Source organism: Oryzias latipes, chromosome 24, assembly GCF_053564925.1.
Source record: "Oryzias latipes strain Hd-rR chromosome 24, Olatipes_Hd-rR_3.1".
Lineage (NCBI taxonomy): Eukaryota > Metazoa > Chordata > Actinopteri > Beloniformes > Adrianichthyidae > Oryzias > Oryzias latipes.
The window spans coordinates 9,991,832-10,007,642 of record NC_136260.1 but is presented as its reverse complement, the minus strand read 5'-3'; the positions used below and the strand labels follow the sequence as shown (position 1 = coordinate 10,007,642).

Below are 15,811 nucleotides of genomic sequence, written 5' to 3'. Positions count from 1 at the left end.
CTTTGCAGGACAGAGCATTCCAAACCAATAGGCCCCAACAGAGTTCTTTTTAAAAAACACATGTAATTCACCTGATACTTTTCTGTTACTTCATTGATGTCAGTATGAATCCAACTCCATGTTTCCAATAGATTTCTGCAAGTTTTCCAGTCTAACTGTTGTGCTTTTCATTTCTGCCTTCTTATGTCCTGCTGTGTGTGTTTATGTGCTTCTTCTCAGCAGTGAACACACAGAAGAGGAAGTATTATTAGTGTGCTGACAAACATCCGTTTCCTTTTGCGAGTGTGTGCGTACATATCTGGCTCCATGCCTCACTGCAGGACGCGTTGATTAATGCTCACTGCAGCTCAGCTCTCAGCTGTCCTTGCAGCTGGCTTCTGATTAAAAACTAAATGACACCACCCCTCTCCCTGCCCTAATCACTTGCTGATAACTTGTGAAGGGTTCCAGAAGTTTTCATGTTGATATGGTTTTTGGAATGATGGTTGAAATAGGTCTTTGTGAAAGGGAGGAGTTTTGATTTTTGCTGCATATTGCGTGGAGCTGAAATGCCAAAGCCATACAAAGCAGCAGCTCCATACTGTACAAGTCAAGGGTGTAGTATTTCAAATATTCCAGATTTTGCCACTGAAGGTCAAAGAATCTTGGTGAGTCTCCAGCACACGTGATGTCCCACAGGGTTTAGTTTTTGGACAATTATCATTCATTCATCCATGTGTCCTCCATTGTTGAGGACATATGAGTTATGTGGACATTTAGAAATTGACAAAAGAGAATGTTAGGACTTACCCCCCTGTCATCCCTCAGTTTAGTTCAATTTGTTTGTTTTGCACGTTGTGTCTGATTAATCTCTTACATGTTAATGTGTGTCAGGACAGACAGGCAAATAGGTGCTGAGGGTAGAATGTATTTGGGTGAATCCTGACAATGTGTGTTGTCAAGGTTTGTTTTGATGTGTCTGATTTTGCAGATGATAAGTTAACTCATGCATGCTTGGTGTCCCTTTACTTGATTTGAGTGCAACATCATGCACAGTAACAATGTTTCAAATCACAGTTAATCAAACAACAATCAGCTGTGCTTTCCTCTTTCATCAAGTCAATATTTTCTACCAGACAGACATCATCACTGCCTGGAGAACTGAATTATTAAGTAATATAAATTAGAACAAATATGTGATGAATCTCTTTTAATAAAAAATGACTTACTGGTAAAAGTTACTTATAAGCTTTGCTTTGAAGAATGAAAAACATTTTTATAACTTGCACGAGCAGATACAGTTTCAATGAAGACAAAGGACTCACATTGCTCCACATGACATACATTCACTTGTACGTATTGTCCCATGTTATAACATCATTAGTTACATTGAAACACTCAGAAACATCAGCCAGGGACAATGAAATGACTAAGACAAGTTGTCTTGCACCATTTAAGGTTGTGGTTTGTAAATGACAAAAGAAATCCCCAGAGGGTGCTGTTAGAGTATTTTCTTTACCAGAGTTTCACTTCTGTCTCCAGAAGATAGATTACTGTAAGCCTTCATTGTATTAACCTGTGACAAAAGGAAAATCAAAATCTTAAAGACTCTTTTCGTCTCCTTTGGGTTCTTTGTGCTTTTTTTTATTTTTTAAAATAAGCCATACATCTTTGGAGGGTATATCACTAAAAATGATCAATAATAATCCTCAAAAAGAACATTATTCATCATTTTTGTACTTAATGACAAATAGTTTGTCAGCAACATTTGAGAAAACAAATTTAATACAGAAATATGAAGAAAAACGTCCCAAATCTGAAGTCAATTAAGTACTTTGGTCTGAAAGGGAGACTCACAAGTTCAATGAAAGCCTTTCAAATTTTTTATTTTTTTAAAAGGCGCAATTACATCTTTCCTCATCTTTATTTGCAGGTGTGTTTGTCTTATTTTTCTGGTCCAAAGCTGTCTTTCATGACAAATATACATGCATGCACGCAGACAGACGAAAAAGACTAAATAAGCTCGAGGCACACAAGATAGCGTGACAATAAGTGAAAGAAAACATCCCAAAAGGCTTGTTTTTAACTTGAATTTACTTATTGGTTTTTACACCAGCCGCTGTTCTGAAAAAGGCATTGCTGTCTAGGTCGAGCTACTTATTTATAACATGTTTGTTATAAATAATTACAATTGTTGTGCATTTGTTTTCTGATGGGGATTGTTGTGTTTGTCAAAGCTCTATTGTTCCACACGGTGGAGCCATGGAGCACAAATGCATCTCCAAATCCTTCATCAAGTAACATTCACTTCATTCTTATTGTCTTTTAGGAGAGGCCATATAAGACATACTGCATGCTTTGTCGCACAAACTCTACTATGCTTTTACACAAGTACTATTATAGTCCTGTAACACTATTAGGCTATAGAAGTTGGGTACTATCAAACCCCCAGGCAAATACTACCAAACTCTTGCATACAAGCTCAATCTCAGTATCCCACAAAAACAGGTTTTAAATTTCAAAATTGATAAAAATGAAAATAGAAATGTATTTGTATTTGTAGTTGTATGTAGAAACGTTTTTTTTCTTTGGCTCTTTGAAATGTCTAAATAGTTCAATAACCTTTCAAAAAATATAGAATTTCACTTTTTTGCTAAAATTTTTTTAAAGAACCTTTAGTAATCAATTTCAAAAGTTTAGAAAATGTGTTTTTTTTAATCCATCTTACATTATTTTTTAGTAGATAACTAATTCAATGTTTGATAGCACCATAGAAACCATCATTACCTCCATTACAAGAAATCTGTAATATTTTATTATCACATAATTTTAAATTAGAAGAGTTGTATTCAAAAGGGCATATATCATGGTCATACATGATTCCTCTATTATAACTAAGGCTGTCAAATGGTGTTAGGAAAAAGCCAAGTCATATATACATTTGAGTTTACCGGTATTTGGAAACTGTTGCTTTAAGAAAAAGAACAGAGGAAAGACTTGTCACCTTATTTTGATCAACTGTTATTTTCACTGATTTGCAGTTTTTGTGTTGTCAGCAGGTCTTCCCGACCTTTTTTTTTCTACTATGCTTAAATCAAAAAGTAAAATCCATTGCAGTTGCTAAACAGCTTTTTTTGTTTAAACTGATACATTTAAGAGGTACAAAACTAATATTTATAAAATTAAACGTATGTTTTATTAAAAAGTCACCTCTCCTGTGCAAAGATCAGTATCCTGCACATAAATGACTTAAGATGCACTTCTTTTTATCAAATGTAACCTTTTCCTCACAATGTGTACAACCAGGAGCTTAGTAGTTGATTTTGTTATTTGAATTCTGTCTTAAACAAATTTTAAGGAAGTTGCCTTTTGTGTAGTAATCTTATAGTTATTTTTTTCCCTTGTTTTCAACATATCTTGGATTTTTTGTTCTTTGAGGCCCTTCTTTGCTTCTATCTTCCTACCTCTGATCATCCTTGGTATGTTGCACCTGTTTTCTTCCTGCATGTTTCATTCTTTTAGTTGCTGCCTTCTTGGGTAATCTTTGTCCTCGGGCATACTTACAGCTTACTTTGTTTTTTAAGTTCTTCAATTTATTATTTCCATCTATCAGAACCCGGTGAATCCCCTTTGGGGTCATGGGGTTGCTGGAGCCTACCCATCTACTGTTAGGCGAAGGCGGGGAACACCCTGAACAAGTCGGCAGTCTGTTGCACGGCCCCATGCTTATTAATTCTTTTGTCTTTTGCAATTGAATCTTAGCTGTGAAATGAAAATATTTGTCAATGTAGGTAAACAATCGTTTGCAATTGAGAGTTTGGGGAAAGAGGAGAAGGAAAGTGTGCAAACACGTGGAGGAAGATTTCAGGTGTGATGTGGGACAAAAAAAGTCTGAAAGTAAGAATGAAAGGAAAAGTTTAGAAGACTCATGAAAGCAGCCATGTTGGTTGGGTGCCCAAATGCAAGCCTTGAAGACTGGTGTCCTACATGTTTTCCAACCAAGCTGCCATTAAAGTTCCTTATTGGCTAAACACACCTGATCCAGGTAATCAACAGCAGGGTTTCTGGAAAACCAGCAGGCCTGGATTTGGGCTCACCTGAGAGACTCTGAGAAAGAGACAGGAGGCAGAGCTGAAGGCAGCAAAGATGAAGATGTTGGGGTTCTCTTTGGGTGTGATGAGAATAGATAGGATGAAGGGTGAATTCATCAGAGAAACAGATCATGGTAGATGTTTTGAAAATAAATCCAGCAAAGCAGATTGTTGGGTTTGGACATGTTGAGAGGAGGAACAGTGCATATTGGTGAAAGTATGCTCAGATTGGAGCTATAGTACCATAAGAGGTCCAGAGGAAGAGGAAGTTCATGGATTTATTGAAGGAGGGCATGAGGGGGGTTGGTGTGAGCAAGGAAGATGTAGATGAGATAATTAGATGGAAGCGGATGACCTAAAAGGCTCTAAAAAAACCAAATGATTAAAAAACATACGGTAATTAAAAGAACCTAAGGTTTTACAAAAGACCCAAGCCTAAACTTTGAACTTGCGAGGACTTTCTTCAGAAAAATATGGAAAAAATGCTGTGTCTTTAAAAGGAATGTTTTACCATAAATACATTTTTGTTTGTTGAAAAAAAAACACATTCTTATATGTGGGATTTTTTAATTCTTTGCTGTACTTCACTGAAGTGTGCAGATCTTTCTTTCCGTGTCAATCTTCCATGAAGTCCCACAAACATTGTTCACACGCTAACCACACAAGTTTCTCGGTTTCTCTCACCCAAGCTTATCCAATCCTCAAGACAGGTCTCAATATTCCTCTGTTGGGCGTATCCCAAAGACTTTTCCCCTTCGGGGTGACGGGGCTGCCGGTGCCTATTCCCGCCACTTGTGGGCGAAGGCAGACAAACAACCGAAGGCAACCAATTCACCTATGAAGCATGTTTTTGGATGGTGGGAGGAAGCCGGAGACCCCGGAGAAAACCCACTCATGCATGGGGAGAACATGCACAGAAAGGTCCCCCATTGGTGTTTTGTTCAGGTCCCCCAGCCGGGACTTGATCCCCCCCGGATCTCTTCTTTCTGTGAGGCAAGAGCGCTAACCACTGCGCTACTGTGCAGTTTAACTTAAAAAACAAAAAACAAAAAAAAACATTGCAAATATTAAAAAAGAGGTGCTATAACAGCCCTAGGTTTTTGATTTGAAATGTTTTATTTCAAGCAATTAAATAAAAATAATACACAAAAGCAATACAATCATCAGTTATACATTCATACAGTAACTAATCAAACTTAGGATAATTAGACATATTAATAAATATTGCTTGAAAGGGAGTGGAGGGAAGCGAACTTATATAATCCCACCCAGTTATACTATAACCATTTTATAACATGATTTAACATTATCCGGTTCCTAGCTTTTATCAGACAGAATTAAGAATCTTAAAGTATCAAATATAAAGTCAAAGGATTTAAAAAAATGTTTTTGTTTGCCCTTTGAAGGCTTAAATTTAAAATTATTTATCTAAGAATAAATATTTTAAGCAATTTGTTTGCTGTAGGTTGCAGAAAAATATATTTTAGCAAACAGTGCAAATGTTCAACAAACAAAAGAAGTTCTGCTCTAAGTATAACCTGCAGCTGATAAAAGTGTGCAGAAATACTTCCTTCATCTTCTCTGGAATCTTTTGCAACTTTTTGGGGAAACCCATTATGTTTATGCATGTTCTAATCTTCCTGAAGTGTTGTGCAAAACAAGTCTGAACCAGATTTACAGTAAATTACTTGATCACAACAGAAGGTTTAATCTTTACGAGACGTCTGCAAAGTGTTGGACAAAAATAGCTCTTAACCAGGAAGAAAACATTTTTTACATTCCGTGACTTTGCCCAACAGTGCGAATGGCAGTTTTTATAAGAAGTGGAGAGATGATAGCTCTGTCATTTGCAAATGTACTGGGGACCTGGACACAGCTGGGACAGACACTGCTGTTGGTCATAAAAAAGATGACAACATTCCTACGATACAGCTTTTTTGTTGTTTTTTTGTTTCAATGTTTTTTCAGCACCTATTGGACAATGGAAGCCAAAGCGCCGGGTGATATAATAATTGGAGGAATATTTCCAATACATGAAAGTGTGCAGGAACATGGCAGTGACAGTAACACCACATGGACTTGTAACAGGTAACTTTTTGTTTTGTCAACTCCAGCACTTCATTAGACAGTCTACAGTCATGGGCAAAAGTTTTGAGAATTACATAAATATTGGAAATTGGAACAGTTGATGCTTAAGTTTTTATAATAGCAATTTGCATACACTCTAGAATGTTATGAAGAGTGATCAGATGACTTGCATAGTCCTTTTTTGCCATGAAACTTACCGGTAATTTTGAAGAAAGGAAATTCCGCTGCAATTAATTTCTGTCATTAAAAGACCAGCTGAGATCAGTTCAGTAATCGTCTTGTTAACTCGTGTGATAATGTTGACGAGCCCAAGGCTGGAGATTATCATGTCAGGCTGATTGGATTAGAATGGCAGACTTGAAAAGTTAAAAAGAGGGTGATGCTTGAAATCATTGTTCTTCCATTGTTAACTATGGTGACCTGCAAAGCCATCTTTGTGGTGCATAAAAATGCCTTCACAGGCAAGGATAGGGTGGCTACTAAGATTGCACCTAAATCGCGAATTTATAGGATCATCAAGAACTTCAAGGAAATAGGTTCAATTCTTGTTAAGAAGGCTTCAGGGCATCCAAGAAAGTCCATCAAGCGTCAGGGATCTCCTAAAGAGGATTCAGCTGCGGGATCGGAGTGCCTCCAGTGCAGAGATTCCTCAGGAATGACAGCAGACAGATGTGAGTGCATCTGCATTTTTGGAAGATGGCTTGGTGTCAAGAAGGGCAACAAAGAATCCACTTCTCTCCAAAAAAACCCATCAGGGACAGATTGATTTTCTGCAAAAAGTATGGCGAATGGACTGCTGAGGACTGGGGCAAAGTCATATTCTGCAAAGAAGCCTCTTTCCAATTGTTTGGGGCATCTGGAAAAATGCGTGTCTGGAGAAGAAAAGGTGAGCGTTATGCCAAAAGTAAAGCATCCTGAGACCATGTGTGGGATTGCTTCTCATCCAAGGGAGTGGGCTAGCTCACAATTTTGTCCCAAAACACTGCCATGAATAAAGAATGGTACCAAAACACCCTCCAACAGCAACTTCTTCCAAAGGTCCAACAACAGTTTGGTGACAAACAATGCATTTTCCAGCACGATGGAGCACAGTGCCATAAGGCAAAAGTGAGAACTAAGTGGCTCGAGGACCAAAACGTTGATATTTTGGGTCCATGGCCTTGAACCTTCCAGATCTTAGTCCCATTGGGACTTGTAGTCAATCATCAAGACCCACTAATTCTGACAAACTCGAAGAAGTGACTATGAAAGACTGGGTTGCTATCTGGATGCCCAGAAGTTGATTGAGAGCATTCCCAGTAGAATTGAAGAGGTCATAAAAAAAGAATGGCCAACACTGCAAATACGGACTCGTTGCATAAATGTCATGTAATTGTCGATGAAAGCCTTTTAAAGTGCTCGTAATTAGATTTCAGTACATCACAGAAACAACCAAAACAAAGATCTAAAAGCAGTTTAGCAGCAAACTTTTAAAAACTACTATTTGTGTCGTTCTTAAAACTTCTGGCCATGACTGTACATTTAAAAAAAGTTTTCTGTCCTCACCTTGAGTAACTGGTTTTACAGGTTAAGCATCGGGCGGCTGTCTCAGTCTATGATAATGGTTTATGCAATTGAGGAGGTAAACAAGAAACGTGAACTGGGGAACATCACTCTGGGGTATCACATAGTTGACTCCTGTGGTGAAGTTTCTGCAGCACTAGAAAATGTTCAAGTCTTCATGAGAAAAACCCGTGAGTATTCACAACGGTCTCCAAACATTTCCTCATTGGCTTCCTTACTGTCAGATTGGTATTTGTTTTTACAGCCTTAACGATGTTCACCGTACTTCCTTGTATTTAAAAGTAGTATTTTTGTATTTATGTTAGGTTAGTGGCCAACAAATTTCTTTGGGTAAAAATAGCCTCTCACCCGACAAAATGGGTAGGGCTATGATATATAGAAATGATATATAAAAATAGAAATGGTTGGCAAACTACGCTGATGAGAGCCGCTGATGTTTATTTTACCAAGCTATTCTTTCAGAGATTACAATTTTTTTTTACTTAGGTAGTTGAAAACTTTCAATATATATTAATGAACATCGTTGAGTTAACCACTGAAGTTGGCAAAAATTTGGTTTGAAACTTTTAAAACCATCCTCATCTTATGTAAAAGGACAGTCCAGTATAGACTAACAAAACACACTAAAAAACAAAAAAAACTCCTGTTAAAAGCTTTAAAGAAAGACTAACTGGACAATATCTTTTCAGAAATAAACTTTTTAAAGGAAAAATGTCCAACATCTAGTTTAAAATAAATAAGTATTAATAGTGCTTGATGTACCTGATGCTGCTACGTCAGTGATATTGTGAAAGTATATTTGTCCAAAGACGTCTTCCAGATGTGATTTTAGGTTGTCTTCCTTAAACGTTTTATGTTTTCGTGCAGGTGATATCAATGACCCGGCTCTCCCTCCTGTGCTGGCTGTTATAGGCGGCTACTATTCAGAGATCTGTGTGTCAGTTACAAGACAACTCAACCTGGACAACATCCCAGAGGTATGACTGAGATTCCGAGTTTCAAGAAGCTTTTTCTTTAAGTAAAAATAGAAAGTTACAAGTATAGAAATGCATTGATTGCTTGTGTACAGAGTGGCGTGATCATAAACTTAGCTTGAAGTCTTGAAGTTTTGCATAATTCTGCATAAAAAGTAATATCTGTTTGATCTGTTGCACAGATAAGTTATGGAGCAACCTCTGGTCTGCTAAGTGATAAAAACAAATTCCCAAGCTTCATGAGGACTGTACCTGAAGATGATTACCAAGTCCAGGTCATCATTCAGATTCTAAAGCACTACAACTGGAACTGGGTTGGTGTGTTGACAACCGACGGTGAATACGGCCGCTATGCTATTGAACGCCTTCAGGTCCATGCAGACAAAGCTGGCATCTGCCTTGCTTTTGTCTGCATTCTGCCAGAGTCTCTCAAGGCCAAAAGAATCATGCACACCATTGAGGGCGCTGCCAACAAAATCGCGCAAAGCAATGAAGTCTCTGTCATCATTTCCTTTGCAAAGCAAAACCACATGATGTATATTTTTGATCAGGTTCTCCAAAAACCTGGAGGCAAAGGAAAAGTTTGGGTGGCCAGTGATAACTGGTCACAATCAACCAATGTACTGAATACTTCAAGGTGGAAGCTGGACGATGTAGGAACAGTCATCGGAGTAACACTGAAGTCTTCCAAAAGCCCAGACTATACCAGGTTCCTTAAAAACCTAAAACCTGAAGAGTACAAGAACAACGGCTTCTTGACTGATTTCTTCAACTCAAGTGGCACTGAAGCTTTCAAGAAAGAGCAATTGATTGACATGACATACCCTTATGGTCTGTTCAGTATTCAGCTGGCTGTCAAAGCAATCACTCAGGCTCTCAAAGATGTCTGCATCAAAAAAGAGTGCAACCCAAAAATGCTGAAACCATCTGAGGTAATCACACACATGACTTCAACATGTGATCGCTGCCCTGGTTCATGGTTATTTTCCCACTAGGTTAATGACAAATCCTGGAATAATTTACTAATTCAAATTCACATTATGCCATGAAATTACACAATTTCAACTTTTTGTCATTTTTTTTTAGTGAGAATTTTACTACTTTTATTTTTTTTTGCACTTTGTTATAGTTCTTATTACTTTAGACCAGTGCTTCTCAATTATTTTTTGCCAGGCCCCCCCTAGGAAAAGAAAATGTTTCGCGCCCCCCCTGACCCCCCCCCCCCCCATAACCCCCCCCCCCCCACACACACACACACACACAGACACACTCGCGCGGTGACAATACATCAGGTCAGTATCTATAAAATTTGTATACCTAAAATTGTATCTTTTAACACTAACAAAAGAAAAAAGCAAAATAAATCCACTTTCAACAAATATTAACTTTATTTAGCCACAGAAACCCTGTTCTAGTCTAAAACAGAAAAGAAGCTGAAAGTACCTGAAATAAAAAAAATCTGTCATTCCTTATTTAAACTAGAAACATTTTGACCAACTGAACCATTTGATGCCGAAAAAAATAATTCAATCAATAAATAATATTAAATCTAAATTGATCTGAAACATTAACACAGCAGCACCAATATATTTAACGTTTTTAGTCTGAAGAAATAGGTAAAAACGTGCTGATTTTTTTTTTCTAAATGACGGATTGTTTATTTCTGATCTCATAAAAGTGCAGCTGTTTTCCTGCATTACCTGCTGTCTTTATGTCTGTCTGACACCAACTAAACCACAGGCAGACAAAGAAAACATGGATGGAAAATAAAGACACGTCATCAAAATGTCTACAATAGTTCATAAAGAAAGACATTGTTAGCATGAGCTTAGGAATCTAAGGGCAGCGGTGATCTTGGGCAACAGGCAGCGGTAGCAGTGGTCCGCGTGCCCCGATTCCCCTGGCAGACAGGGCCCACACCACCCCTCCCCTTTCGTTCTCACTCGCGCAGCCGCGGACAGACAGAACAGACAATAGGAACCGAATAGTGGACCAGATTATTTTCCAAGCACTGAGCCGCTGTCACCGCTGCCCCCACGTTAAATTTGCGCACCGGACAAACCTGTGCCTAAAACCGCCACCACCGCGCGCCCCCCCTGGCATCGCTTCGTGCCCCCCCCTGGGGGCGCGCCCCACTATTTGAGAAGCACTGCTTTAGACAGTCAACTTTCATTTAAATATAAAGTGGATGAAATGAATACTGAGCTTAGATGTACCTGAACTCATTAAAAACTTCAAGGAACTTCTAAAAACACATGGTTCTAGTAATAAACTCAAAAATCCTAATCTAATTACAGTTTGTCACATTTTGCCATTTCAGTTTAAGGATGCCTTAAGGGCAGCAAAGTTCTCCATGGATGGTAATGATTACTCATTTGATGAATATGGTGACATCAACTCTGGATATGAAGTGATTGTGTGGAGGGATCAGAGATCCTCTATGGACATGAACAACATCATTGGTTACTTTGACATACAAACTCAGAAGCTGATTTTTAACACACATGTAAAAGACATTCGCAGACACATGGTAAGTCTTTTTTATGAGTCACTTTTATTTTATTTTTTTATTTCTCATGCACATTGATTTGTAAAGATCACAGCATCAATGATTTTCCTTGTTTGACTTGTCTTCAATCATATTAGAAATTTAAAATGTTTAATTCCTTCAGTTAAAAGCTTTGACAAAAGTTGTTGGTTGTTTTAACACGGCCTAATATTGCAGGTTTATATTAATTGATTGAAATTAAGCAGCTCATGGCACAAAAACAAAGAATGAAAAAAAAAAAACGATTATTTGCTTTCATCATGAGGTTATGTTGGTCTTCACAGCAAGAAGTGACATCCAGGTGCTCAGAGCCCTGTTTTCATGGCACCAGGAGGAAGAGAGAGGACAGCCAGCCTGTTTGCTGCTATCAATGTGTCCCCTGTCCTGCCAATCACTTTTCTAACAAAACCGGTGAGTGATGACAGAAACTAAAATGTTACTATAAAATTAGTTCATGAATACATGGACAGGACTGTCTCCTGGTTGGACTAACTTTTGATGAACCTTTACGTTGCAGATTCTGATGACTGCTATAAGTGTAACAATGCTACTGAATACTCCATGGAGGGCAGTGACAAGTGCTTTCTCAAAAAAGTGATCTTCCTGAGGTGGGAGAACATGTATCACATTGTGCTGCTGTCTTTTGCTGCTCTTGGAGCTTTGCTCATCATTATTGTAGGAATAATCTTCCTTGCTCACTGGAACACCCCCATGGTGCGGTCATCTGTGGGCCCCATCTCCGTGCTGCTCCTCCTGTCTCTGTTTTGTACATTTGGTGCCATACCCTTCTTCGGGGGAAACCCCTCTGGTTGGCAGTGTCAAGCACGACAAGTGATTTTTGGCCTGAGTTTCACATTATGTGTCTCCTGCATCTTGGTCAAGTCGTTCAAAATCCTTATGGCCTTTGAATTTGACCCTGTCGTACAGAGTACCCTAGAGAAGCTCTACAAACCGTACCTAATTATTCCAATATGCATGTTGGGTCAGGTGGTGATCTGCACTGTGTGGCTTGCAGTAACGCCTCCCAAAGACACGTGGAATAATTATATAGCTGACGGGGAGCGTCTTAAATATTGTGACGAAAGGCTCTTTCCTGCATTTGGAGCCATGCTGGCTTACATTGGCCTTTTAGCCATAATTTGTTTTTGTGTTGCTTTCAAGGGTAGAAAGTTGCCTGGAAATTACAATGAGGCGAAGTTCATCACCTTTGCAATGCTCATTTACTTCATCTCTTGGATTATCTTTGGCCCTGTTTACGTTACTGTCACAGGCCAGTATCTTCCAGCAGTTGAGATGGTTGTTATTCTAATCTCAGCATATGGCATTTTATTCTGTCATTTCTTCACAAAGTGTTACATCATTCTGTTCAGGAAGGAGAAAAACACTAAAGAAAGCTTCAATGAAATGATCAGAAGGTACACCATGAAAGACGGCAAAGATTGGGATAGAGACATAAAGAAATCTATCTGCCGGAGTCTTCCCAATGATTCCATAAAACTCTATAATAGTCATAAAAAAGACATCAAAGCCTCAGATGATGGGGGAATTTCTAACCCTGCCTTGGAAACGCTGTCAAGTCCTGCATCAGATTCTGGGTTGGATGTGACGCCACGCATAAATCTAATTGTGACTCCATATTACCCCCAGCCAATGCCAAGACAAATAATCAGAGACTCCAAGGGAACAGAAAAGTGATTAAAAGTTACCTTTAAAAAGTTTAAATCAGAGGAATTAAACCTTGTCTTTTACTGTTACAAGTTAGTCCCACTCTTGTCCGTCCATCCATCCATCCATCCATCCATCCATCCATCCATCGATTTCCTTAACCCGCCATATCCCTGTTAGGGCCAAGGGGTTGGGCAAAGGTGGAGTACACCCTGGACAGGTCACCAGTCTGTCACATGGCCCCACTCTTGTTTTAATCTGTAATTTGATCAAGGGATTTTACCATATATAACAAACATGAAAATAAAAGTAATCATACTTTCACCTAGACTTTAGTGTGAACAACATCCATGTAAATTAAAAAAAATATACACTTTACAGATACACTTTAATTTGGTAAATGTTTTGTTAAAATATCTAATACTATTTGATACATTTACTTTTGTTCCTTATGGTTAAATGTCAGTGTGTGATATCTGTTAAAGTTTTTCTGTTTCTTGTTAGTTTAAAGGAAAGCTTCAATGTAAACTCAGCCCAGCAGTAGGAAACTAAATCCCAAAGAATAATGTGTTGTGATATATTTGTAAACTATTAAAAACAAAAAAAAATGATTACATTGCTCCTAATTCTTTGTTGTCATTTTTAAGTCTGCCATCGCTTATTTATTCTTTATTTTTTTAATCTTTAGGTGACATTTTTCTTTTCTTTCAATATTTTGGTTGGGAATAAGCACAAAAAACAAAAACAGATGTGATCCTATGAGCTGAGGATTCAATAAAGCATGTAATAGTTGCTTAATGTTTGCATCTAATTACATAAATCCAAAATAAAAGTGGGTAGACATGAACAGATCAGTGAAGCTGTTTTGAATTTTGCTTGTTTTCTGTTTCGTCTCCTCAGAGGCTCAGTTGTGGTTAACCCTACTGGTGTTCATCTATCAGTAATTTGCATATCATCAGACATAGCAAAGCAAATGTGGATTGTTCCACATCTGATTCATCACATGAGACGTGTTGATGTGTTCCTAACCAATGTCACGGGCGCCTAGCAGATCTATTGCTGGTCTAATTAACAAAACCAATGCAATTCGTCAGACAGTCTTCTGGTGGATTCTGTGGTTCCTCTGAGGACGACCCGCTCTGGTTTTTATGAGATTTTCTGTTATGCTGTTCTTTTTTTTTTTGCTTCACATATCTTGCTGTGTGTGTTTGTTTCTTTTCCTGAGTGAGTGTACATGCAGAGAAGGAAGTGTCGCCGGTGTGTGCATACAAACATCAATCTCCCGGTGTGTGTTTGTGTGTGTGTGTGGTGGGTGTTCATGCTTCACTGTGGGATGCGTTGATTAGCACTCGCTGCGGCTCAGCTCCCAGCTGTCCTTGCGGCCGGCCGCTGATTGAAACCAATCAGGCCTACGATGGCCCCATCACGGTGACCCCTCACCCCTCCCACCCCCGCCCTAATCACCTGCTGATTGGCCCACGCAGGGCCCCCTCCCATTGGAACGGAAGGTTAATTTGACCGGCGGATGAAGGTTCCAGGAGGGAATAGGAACGTGCACTGGGTGATATTGCATGGATATAGCCCAGCTGTCAATCACGGTCACTTAAAAAAGAGCAGCTCGAAAAGAGAAGAGGAAGAGAAGGACAGCAAGGAAACAACAACATGAAAAATAAAGACTGTTATGAATATTTTGACTTCAGTAACTTTTTTCTAAATGAAAAATCCCCATAAATGAAACCAAACTTTTTTCTGTCACAAAAAAGAATAGGAACATAAATGTTATTTCCACAAAAATGATACATTTATTAAAATTCCTTTTGGGGTGACAGGGTTGCTGGAGCCTATCCCAGCCTCTGTCGGGTAAAGGTGGAGCACACCCTGAACAGTCAGACAGTCTATCACATTGCCTCCGCCCAATTATGCACAGCACATATTTTGGCATTGCAACTGTGATTTTCCGTTTACTCCCATGTGGGAGATAAAATGACTGGAATCCCTCCTCAATCAGCAGCTCAATGTTAACAATGAAATACCTTTTTTACTAAAAATGCATTTACGTCAAGAGGTAAACACTCCCTCTTTAAATTCCAATGTTCTGTTCACCTATCGTTGAAATGGAATGCTATGTGCAAAGGATTACACTTATAACGCTTTCTTCCTGCTTCCAGAAGTGTTTCTTGTTCTTGACCGTCAAGTTATGACGACTTAGAGAAAAAAAACTGCTTTGACAGCAGATTTAGAATTCCTGTTTGTGTTATCAGTTTTTTACATCAAAGGGGAATCTTGCTTTAGTTGTCTTTATAGAATCCTGATGCTTTACCATCAGTACATGAACTTCCTTAATGAATAGTCAACACATTTTAGTTGGGTTGGCATAAACTATTTCATGTACAGACTCTGATGTAAATGTGTACAATGTAGGGACCCTCTCCAGCTCCTTCATTGCAAACTTAACCCCCCATCTCCGAAAAAAAAAAAAAAAGGTAGGAACACTAAATCCACACTTGTGTTTAATTAAAATAATTCAAATTTCCCCAAGTAGAGTGGGGAATTTGTTGTCTAAATATTGACTTGAGTAAATGCAAGTGTAGCAACTGTTAAAAAAGAGAGTTTGATTACAAGACCTGACTGACCGTTCAGGACTTATTCAATCAGACCGACAAAAATGATCTCAGAAAAATCACATAAACATTTTTTGTTAGTAATGGTGTGTGGAATAAATAGCAAACAGCAGCAACATCCAAAAAATAATAAAAACAAAATAAAATAAAAATAAAGAGTTTAATGAGGGTCATGGCTCATCATCACTATAATCAAAAACCATAAATGTACTTAAGTAATTGAAACTCGTTACATTGGTTCTAGTCTGCAACTATTACCATTAGTTGTCTTCCCTAAAAAAA

General features: G+C 38.4%; 1 protein-coding gene across 1 annotated transcript; it reads left to right on the top strand.

Annotated features, from left to right (window-relative positions):
- Positions 1-5,768: 5,768 nt before the first annotated feature.
- On the top strand, positions 5,769-13,516 carry LOC105357196 (G-protein coupled receptor family C group 6 member A-like). The gene is made up of 7 exons (XM_023953257.2): positions 5,769-6,158; positions 7,725-7,891; positions 8,589-8,698; positions 8,878-9,627; positions 11,016-11,225; positions 11,528-11,654; positions 11,761-13,516. The coding sequence occupies exons 1-7, from the start codon at positions 5,875-5,877 to the stop codon at positions 12,936-12,938; spliced, it is 2,826 nt and encodes a 941-aa protein (XP_023809025.1). The 5' UTR covers positions 5,769-5,874; the 3' UTR covers positions 12,939-13,516.
- Positions 13,517-15,811: the final 2,295 nt, after the last annotated feature.